The sequence below is a fragment of the Leptonychotes weddellii genome, chromosome 10, assembly GCF_054177405.1.
Source record: "Leptonychotes weddellii isolate Sample4059 chromosome 10, ASM5417740v2, whole genome shotgun sequence".
NCBI lineage: Eukaryota > Metazoa > Chordata > Mammalia > Carnivora > Phocidae > Leptonychotes > Leptonychotes weddellii.
Window position 1 is genome coordinate 100,552,856 of NC_138378.1, and position 8,716 is coordinate 100,561,571.

Below are 8,716 nucleotides of genomic sequence, written 5' to 3' on the forward strand. Positions count from 1 at the left end.
ACACGATCAACCCAGACCCGGGTTCAGAGCCCAGGGACCTGGGACCTGGCCTTCCCACTCATGCGGAGGTGTGTGCACGGTGACTCATGCTCACCAGGAGACCGTGGCCACTGCCGTGCCCTGCCCAGCTGGCCCCAACTCAAACTTGAGCATCAACAATGCCAGTGCCAACTGAGCATGCCCGGGGCACTCTGCTTCTGAAAGTGCTGTTTGGTTGACACAGTAATTTAAGGGTCACCAAGCCCCATTATCATCCCACACCTTCCTTTCTTCTCACCCTGCTTTTTCATTCTCCTCCCCACTTCAGAACCTCCGCACCGACATTGTCATGGATGTTGGCTCTAGTCTGAACCCTGCCATTGATATTGGACAGGTAAGGCACATGGGTGACCAGGGTGGTGATGGACTCGGCCACGGGCGTGTCCCTTCTCCTAGGGTCACCAGCCAACCGCGTTTTGTCCAACATCATCGTAAAGCAGGTCTGACCAGGGTACCATGTGAGTCTCCCTCAGCAGGAGTTAGATTGATGAGAGCACACCCACCTCTTGAGGTAGAAGACACATTAATGTAGGTTCTGGAAAGGGCACTCACATCTCAGAGGACAAGATGAGGAATGGTTTAAACACTGGGTGCACACGCACGCACACATGCATGCACACACATGCACAGTGTGAGAAGGGGCACACTGGAACGGAGATTGAGTCTGGGATTGGTGTGCAGGCGGTGGGGTCTGAGGCCAGAGGAGCCTCTCCCTCCTCGTACCTCTTACACCCAGGATGCATTTTGTCCTCTAGGAAGTAAACGTCAGTGGAATGCTAGAGAACACTGGGGCAAAAGACATGGGTTCAATCAAGAGGACCAAAGGGATGGCTCGAAGAAAATCACTTTTGGAAAATATGAGAGTGTTGGGGAGGATAGGTGGAACAGGAGACAGAGGGAGGCATCGAGAACTGGAGTACTGAGCATCTGGTAGAAAATGTAAGTTGTATTTCTCAAAAACGGACAGTTACTGAGTATACGGAAACTTAGTCATTAGTCGCTGTGTTCATTAATTCACTCCACAACCATTGGGGGAGCCCCTCCTGGAGGCAGGCACTGAGCCCGGTGCCTCGGACCCAGAGATGATGAGCACCTGGTCGGGAGAACACACGTGTTTGGCGGTGGGCCCCCCGAGTTTCGTGGTGAGCAGGGAGGCTGGGGGAACAGACGTGTGGGCCCGCAGAGCGTGGCAGGTGCCCTCGGAGAGGTCCGTAAGCCCACAGCAGGGGCACTGCTTCTCCCAGAGGGCAGGCAGGGCTGGGAGTTCACAAAGCCTAAGTCTTCGGTCCCAGAAATTCCTCCTGTCTTGTGAGGCTGCCTGCAAGCGCATGGTCCCACTTGGCACACAGGAGGCGCGTGGGCCCCTGAGGGACGTTGGGCAACTGTCAGCCTGGGAGCCTGCTTCTCAGCTCCAAGTTGCCGTTCCCCCAGTAGTGACATGGAGGGAACAGCTCCGCCCACCCTGCAGCAGATTTTAGTGAAAAATTGTGCCTTCCACGGTGTGACCCTTCTGGAATTGCTGCCCAATTCTAAAACTAACCTTCAGTGTTAATGCCTTTGCCCGGCCTACCTCAATGCCTGGCAAAGGCCCAGCTAGATGGGCAGGAGCCAGGTAGGCTGTGGAGGGCTGTTTTCAGCTTCTTTCCAGGCCCACTCCAGGTGAGGCTTGGTGCCTGATGTGGGAAGCAGTATCTGTCCTTGGGGGGAAGCAGAGTGACCGTGGTCTCTGTCTGCCTTGCAGGTGGAAGGGGCCTTTGTGCAGGGCCTTGGCCTCTTCACCCTGGAAGAGCTGCACTACTCCCCAGAGGGAAGCCTGCACACCCGTGGCCCCAGCACCTATAAGATCCCCGCGTTTGGCAGCATCCCCATTGAGTTCAGGGTGTCCCTGCTCCGTGACTGCCCCAACAAGAAGGCCATCTATGCGTCCAAGGTACTGTTGCCCTGGGTCTGTGCTGCCTTCTGGTCTGCACCGTGGGAGGCTCCGGGTGGGAAGGAGGGGCTCCAGCCACCCACCCTGTGGGTCTGCAGACGGCTCGTGTGGAAGGACAAGAGGGCTTGACACTAGTTTTGGTGAGGATGGCAGGGGGGTGGGCACACCACCTCTGTGTGGTCAAAGCTAGCTCCTTTGGGTGCACTCAGAGGGATTCCTTAATCCAGTCCTGTAGGTCAAGGCCTGACCTCCACCCATGTCTCAGGTGTGCATCTTGATGCTTGGTCCTAAAGATGATCCCACAGATACACACCCTTCCCAGTTATCCCACAAGAATAGACTGTCCATTGCAGATGGACCTCCGCGCAAACCCATTACCCCCTTCAGTGGCTGGCATCTGACCTTAAACTTGATCTGCATGCCTGAAGGATTGTAGCCATCCTCTATTTCCTTGCTGTCCCCCAGTAAGGATGAAAAAATGGTTGAAAATCAAATAAGCTGATTGATATAGTCCTGGATCTAAGAAGGAAGACAGATGATCACTTGTAACCAGTGAAACACACCCATTTGCTCATCTCATGGTTTACTTACTGTGCTTGGGGCTGGACACTCTGACCCTTGCCATCGACTTTCACGCCGTGGCACGCATCAGGATCACTGCGGACGCGTGATAAAAATGCAGCTCTGTGGGGCCCATCCCTAGAAATTTTGATTCAGTAGTAGAAGGAGTAGGGCCCTGGAATGTGCGTTTTTAACAAGTGTCCCTAGTGATTTTGATACAGGCAGTTTCTGAGGCTTGGTGCCTGATGTGGGAAGCAGTTATCTGTCCTTCGAGGGTGGGGGAAGCAGAGTGACCATGTCTCTGTGGGAAGTTTCTGAGCTTCTGGGGACAAAACAACCTCTGCTAGGAGATGTTTAATTCCTGTTGGTCATGATGCCTATATTCCGGACGATGCTGTTGCCTGTAAATATGATGATGGTGCCTGCAAATGTGGGCAGAGTCGCAGGTAGATGAGGCCCCTAGCCTCATAACTGTGAGGAAAGGGTCAAAATTCTTGTCAGACATTTTTGTCCATAAAATATAAGTATTTAACACTACTTTTAATGGTACATTTTATTTGCATGATGGCATTTTGTTTGCATGATGGCATCAGAGAAAATCACATAGTGAGAGTTAAAAGAAATATGCCAGTGAGGTTGAATCATTTACTAGGGTTGCTTGTTCTCTGCCCCTGAGGAATTTTGACCATCCTCCCTGCCTTACTGGGTACAGCCTGCTGGTGCCGGCTGGGGTTCCCGGCGGCACCAGCCCTCCGGGTGTGGAGGCTGGGGTCCCGTTGCCTGATTCCCTGTCCTGCGCTCTGTGTGCCCAGGGCGTCGGGGAGCCACCCCTCTTCCTGGCAGCTTCTATCTTCTTTGCCATCAAAGACGCCATCCGTGCAGCTCGAACTAAGAACGCAGATTGTAAGATGGAGAAGCTTTTCCGGCTCGACAGCCCCGCCACCCCAGAGAAGATCCGCAACGCCTGTGTGGACAGGTTCACCACCCTGGTATGAGGCCCCTGGAGCACCCACTCAGTCTGGGGGAGGCTGGGGCAGAGGCCTGAGCACTACAGAGAGGACAGTGGGATGCCAGGCTCTCTCTCTCCACTGGGCAGCCTTGGGTCCATGTTGCCTTCCTTCTGCCATTGAGGCACCCCCTCGAACTTGCTGGAAAACAGCAAGAAATCCCCTTAAAGCTGCCGCTTGCAGCTGGGCCTTCTCCGAGGGAAGAGGGCTCTTTGGTACACAGCTATCAGCCACGATTTCATTGTTTCCCATGAAGACGAGGGTGATGGATAAAGGTCCCCAAGAGCCTAATCTCTCGTGTCCATCCCTGGCACTCTTGAGACCCTTCTTTGTGAAGGCCACTGTGTGAGTACTATGGAGCCAGAGACAAAAAGGGGAGTTAATGAATGAACTGGAGGCAGCACATTTGTTCTGTGGTTGGCTGTGGGCCAGGCTGAGGTGGGCACGTGTGGGTGTGCCCGGGAAGACTTGGTGGTCTTGCAGGAAACCAGGTGATCGTGTTACAGGGCGATTGGTTACTATGTCAGTGTACGTAGCAGAATGTAGCAGGAGTTCTGTGGCCATTGGAATCATTTTGGGAAGCCCCTAGAAGGTACTTGTAGTGGGCAATGCCTGCAAAAGAAGACCGTGCAGGACAGTTTCCTCGCCGTTGCCCCTGAGCTGAGCTGAAGTGGGCGCCGCACACATAGGACTCTCTGGCTGCCTTTGCCGCAGCTGTCTCTGCTGACTTAGCAGGACCCGGCTCTTCCTGCCAACCCAAGTTGGATTTCCTCCCGGGCGTTTGATAGCAGATTTGATAGGCCTTTTGGGGTTTGGGTTTAGATGTGAAATGGGTACTCATGGACCCAAAGTGTTCCAGGGATGGGGAGGGTCCAGGAGAGTCTCCAGAGCAGGCAGAACTGCCATCCCAGGCCTCAGCACTGAGGGTGAGGGAGGCCGACGGGACCCCAGGTAGGCCACCCTCCTCTGCCAGTAACTTCAGCTATGGGGTAAGAACCACCAGATTATGTGTGGAGCTTCCAGGCAGTGAGGAATGCCCACAGCTCTGTAGCAACCTTCCCACAGCCCAGAACCTTCCCACCATGGCTACGATGCTGACAGTTCCCCAAACTCCGTCCCCTGGGAGGTGAGGTGCTGCGTGGTTCCCCGTAAGCTTACACAGGTTGCAAGTTAGCTCCTTGCAAACAGTCCGATGCAGAACTCACTGATTTAATGAGCCCCTCTGGGTCCCCAGATCTAAAGCAAAGATTTCCACATGGAAAGCGCTTAGCAAAAATAAATGAATGACTAGGAAATTAAGGGGTCCTGCCCTGGGGGCACTTCCAACAGCTGGGACTGCAGAGGGGTGTTTGGTCTTGGAATGGGGGTTGGCAGCGGTCGGAGGTGGCATGTGCATCAGAGGGGGTCACACGTCCTGTGCTATGGGAAGACCCTGGCAATGAGTTCTCTGCCATTCCTTCCTAGTGTGTCACTGGTATACCAGAAAACTGTAAGCCCTGGTCTGTGAGGGTCTGAAGAGAAGGCCCCAAGCAGAGCCTTCTTATGCGACACTGGAGCTTCCGTGGAGCATGGGACATTCCCTGCAGAACATGAACCTGTACAAGTCATGGGATGATGATGCTTGATTCATCAGGATGGTGTTTGGAAGAACATTGAATGCACTGGAAGATGTTGATCAAAAATCTGCTTTGCAAACTTAATGATAAGCCAATTCAGAACTGTAACTAATGTAACTAATATGCAATTAGAATCTTTTTATGTCTGTTTTAATCATGCATTTAAAATAGGTTTCAGAAGTATTTGTGCCATAATCCTAACTCACAGGCTGTATAACCTCAGGTGCTGACAGTGTCTGTCAAGGAGGATGCCCAAAAACCTCCGGAAGCTTAAATTCTAAATCCACGTGCCGTCCTCAGAAAGCCTCCCCTTCAAACCAATGAACATCATATTATAACCTCAGATCCATACTCCAATTTGCAGTGGGACAGTGGGCTGAGATTCAAACCTCTAACCACCTTTGGGTCATTGAAGAAAATGAACAATGAAACAAATTCAAGGTTAATTGAATCTGATCTTGTTAAGTGGCAGAAAGTAAATTATTCTATACCATCAAAAGCCAACCAACCCAGTTATTGAGCACCTACATCATGCTAGGTTTCTTTCTCTTCCCCTTTGTACATTAAAAAAAAAAAAATCGGGTTGAAAAATCTTCAATGGAAGCCAGAGTAATTTCCATCTAGAAATCATGCTACCAAAATCAAGATCAGCCAGAGGAATAACAGTCAAGGAGCCTGGGTTCTCATCCCAGCTGTGTATCTGTGTGACCTTGGTCTGTCATTTCTTTTTCTGTGCTTCATTTTACTGCAGAATGAAAGGATTAGACTAGAATAATCTCTAAGGCCTTCTCCAGCTCCAAAAGTCTATGAATATATGACCTGAAAACTCCAGTTATATAAGGGATCTGCAGCTATCAGAGACTTGGCTTCCTTACTGTGATGTGCTTTCTGGGCTTAATGAATCCTGCTTTGATTCTCCCAAGTTCCTGAGGTTGGTAAAGAGAACAGGAGAGGAGCAAACATCCGTCTAGTTGCTGCAACAGGTGATTCATCGCGACTTAGCCACCCAGGTGCCCCACACACTTTCTTACAAAATTCCCTTCCTCAGAGTATTCTGGATAAGCCAGCTCTTTTACAGCACAGTAAGAGTAAAGAACATTAGAGATTGAACTGATATTTACATGGAGATCCATGCATGTCCATTTCATTGACTTTCTGGAATGTTCTAGGACATTAGGACACTAGCCTAAGACTGAGATGTGTGCTGTCATTAGTGAGCCTGCAAGGACTAAACAATGACTATGAATTTTCTTCTGAGCTTAGGAACAGAGGCAAGGCAGAATGGTTGTGAAAATCCAACAAGCAGGTGCTTTGTGAGCTGTACATCACTGTGTTATGCTGAGGCGCTGTTCTCTCAGACCCCTGGCCTCGCCCTGCCATCTTAATCTGTGAACTGTCTGGAGTCCGTCAGTTGAGCATCTGCCTTGGGCTCAGGTCATGATCCCAGAGTTCTGGGATCGAGTCCCACATCAGGCTCCTTGCTCCGCGGGGAAGCCTGCTTCTCCCTCTGCCCCCTGCTCGTGCTTTCTCTCTCTCTCTGTCAAAATAAAATAAATAAAATCTTAAAAAAACACAAAACTGTCTGAAGTCTGTAAGGGGAGGGTGCTTGGTCTTCCTGGTATCGCACAAGGAATGCGGCCAACACTGCCTGCAGTATCCCACTGCGACCTGCAGAGGGCGGTGGAAGACCAGGCATGAAACCAAAGCCTCAGCGGGCCCAGCCCCGCTGCATCTGGGGTTAGTTACCAGGAAACTGACCGAGGCTCTCCGTGTAGACGGAGTGTCTTCAAAGGCCTCTCCACTACCTGGACTTAAAGCTGACTTAGGGTTTCAGGATGACAAGATCTCAAAAGAGCCCTCAGACGATGTGGGTCAGCCACGGCAGCCTGAGCTCTTGATGAACGGCTACTTGGGGGAAGGGGGAAGGGGGAAGGGGGAAGGCGAGTCTTCTTTTCTGTCTGTAACTTGCCAGGTGCCACATTTAGTGCTTTACCTACAGGGTGTCATTTGATCCGCCCCGTGGCCCTAAGAGGTATTCATTTAATCTCTGCAGCCGCATGAAGAAGTCCGACCCACAGCTACACAGAGGACTTCCTCAGCCGGTGGTGTTTACTCCCGGAGAGCCCCCACGGGCCACGCAGCCAGGAAGCTGGTGTAGACCTGGAGCTGATCAGCCTGACAGAGTGGACTCGGGCTAGGCAGGCTCCCAGAGGCTATGGGAGGCACCTGAATGCTATCTTTTCACCTGTAGGCAGTGTTGGGTTCAAACGTCGGCGTGGCCAGGCTGCCGAGCTGTTGTCTGAAGGCAGCTAGGAATGACACCCTACTCAGAGCTGGGGTGACTGGAAGGCCAGGACGGGTAGGACAGGATGGATGGAGGGCATAGGAGAAACCGCAGGCAAAGGATGAGGACAGAAATAGTCCTAGCTTATTGACTGATGACTGGGAACATCCCCGAGCCCATGATATTTTTATCTTTAGTTGAGGGGGGAGCCTGGAAACCACTGGCTGACTATTTTAGATCCTGGGATAAGGCTATTTGGAACATGCGGCTTCCTTGGCAGAGGCTTGACATAGCCCTGGGGCCCCCAGGCACGGGGGCCTGCCCCTTTGTTCTGTCTCTATCCTGAACTGCAGGAGTACATGCCCCTAAGGCGGGAGACAGATCTTGTGACAATCTTGTCACCTGGAACAAAGCAGCTCACGGATGGGAGTGGAGATGTCAGGCTTTGCCCTTGAACTGGCCCAGCCCCGGCCCTGCACATTTACCCAGACCGACTTAGCTTTCTGGAGCATGGGGACCATCAAGCTCAAGCTCTTTGTTTCAGAGCAGAGAGGGTAACTGACTTGTTTAGGGTCCCACAGCCCTTCAGTGAGAGGGGCAGGCTTAAGACAAGGATGCCTGACTGCAGGTCCAGACTCTTTAAATCATAGTGAGCCTTCTCTTATGCAGTTGGGTCAGATTGCTGGGGGATCTGATGGAAATCTACTTAATGCTGGTTGGGAAGAAGATACAGAGATCTTGGGGCCTGAGACAAACACTGTGGCAAAGGAGGCATGTGCCTTACTGTTGCTTAAAGTCCTAGGGCAGGATCCTAAAACGGGCTTCTTTCTTAAGCCCCACCGACGGGAACAAAACAGTTAGTGGAAAACATCCCTTCGTTCCAGAGTGAGATGCAAAGACGTCTATGCAAGACTTGCAGGGGCGGAAACTGATTGTGCCCCCTGTAGCTCATCCCCTACCTCAAGGAAATAAAGGGTTCAAGTGGAGTTTGAGAGATTGGAGAGAGGATTTCTCTGAAGATAGCAAGCTGTACATCCTCTCTGCCAAAGAGGAGAGAGAGAGAATGAGAATGTATTCTAGGGGGGAAGGTCTCCCCGACCAGGCCGTTGGAGGGGCAACTTCAAAGGGACCACTCAAAGACCCGAACCATGACAGTTGCTTGAGAAGCTGCAGTTGAATCAGCTGGAGGCAGCAGGACAGAGACGGGGAGGGAGCTTGAGCGAGCTGCACATCCTCCAGTGTGGCCCCACTGGGTGTCACCCAGGAGGACTGCCTGGAG

General features: G+C 51.9%; 1 protein-coding gene across 2 annotated transcripts in view; it reads left to right on the plus strand.

The window, feature by feature from the left end:
- Positions 1-6,731, plus strand: part of XDH (xanthine dehydrogenase) — a 59,543-nt gene extending 52,812 nt beyond the window's left edge. For both annotated transcript variants that reach the window (XM_081796966.1, XM_006731611.3), the window contains 4 exons: positions 308-373; positions 1,781-1,969; positions 3,343-3,519; positions 5,002-6,731. In XM_081796966.1, the coding sequence (XP_081653092.1) occupies positions 308-373; positions 1,781-1,969; positions 3,343-3,519; positions 5,002-5,052 (483 nt within the window). In that variant the 3' untranslated portion in view covers positions 5,053-6,731. The remainder of the gene's footprint in view (positions 1-307; positions 374-1,780; positions 1,970-3,342; positions 3,520-5,001) is intronic.
- The last annotated feature ends 1,985 nt before the right edge of the window (positions 6,732-8,716 follow it).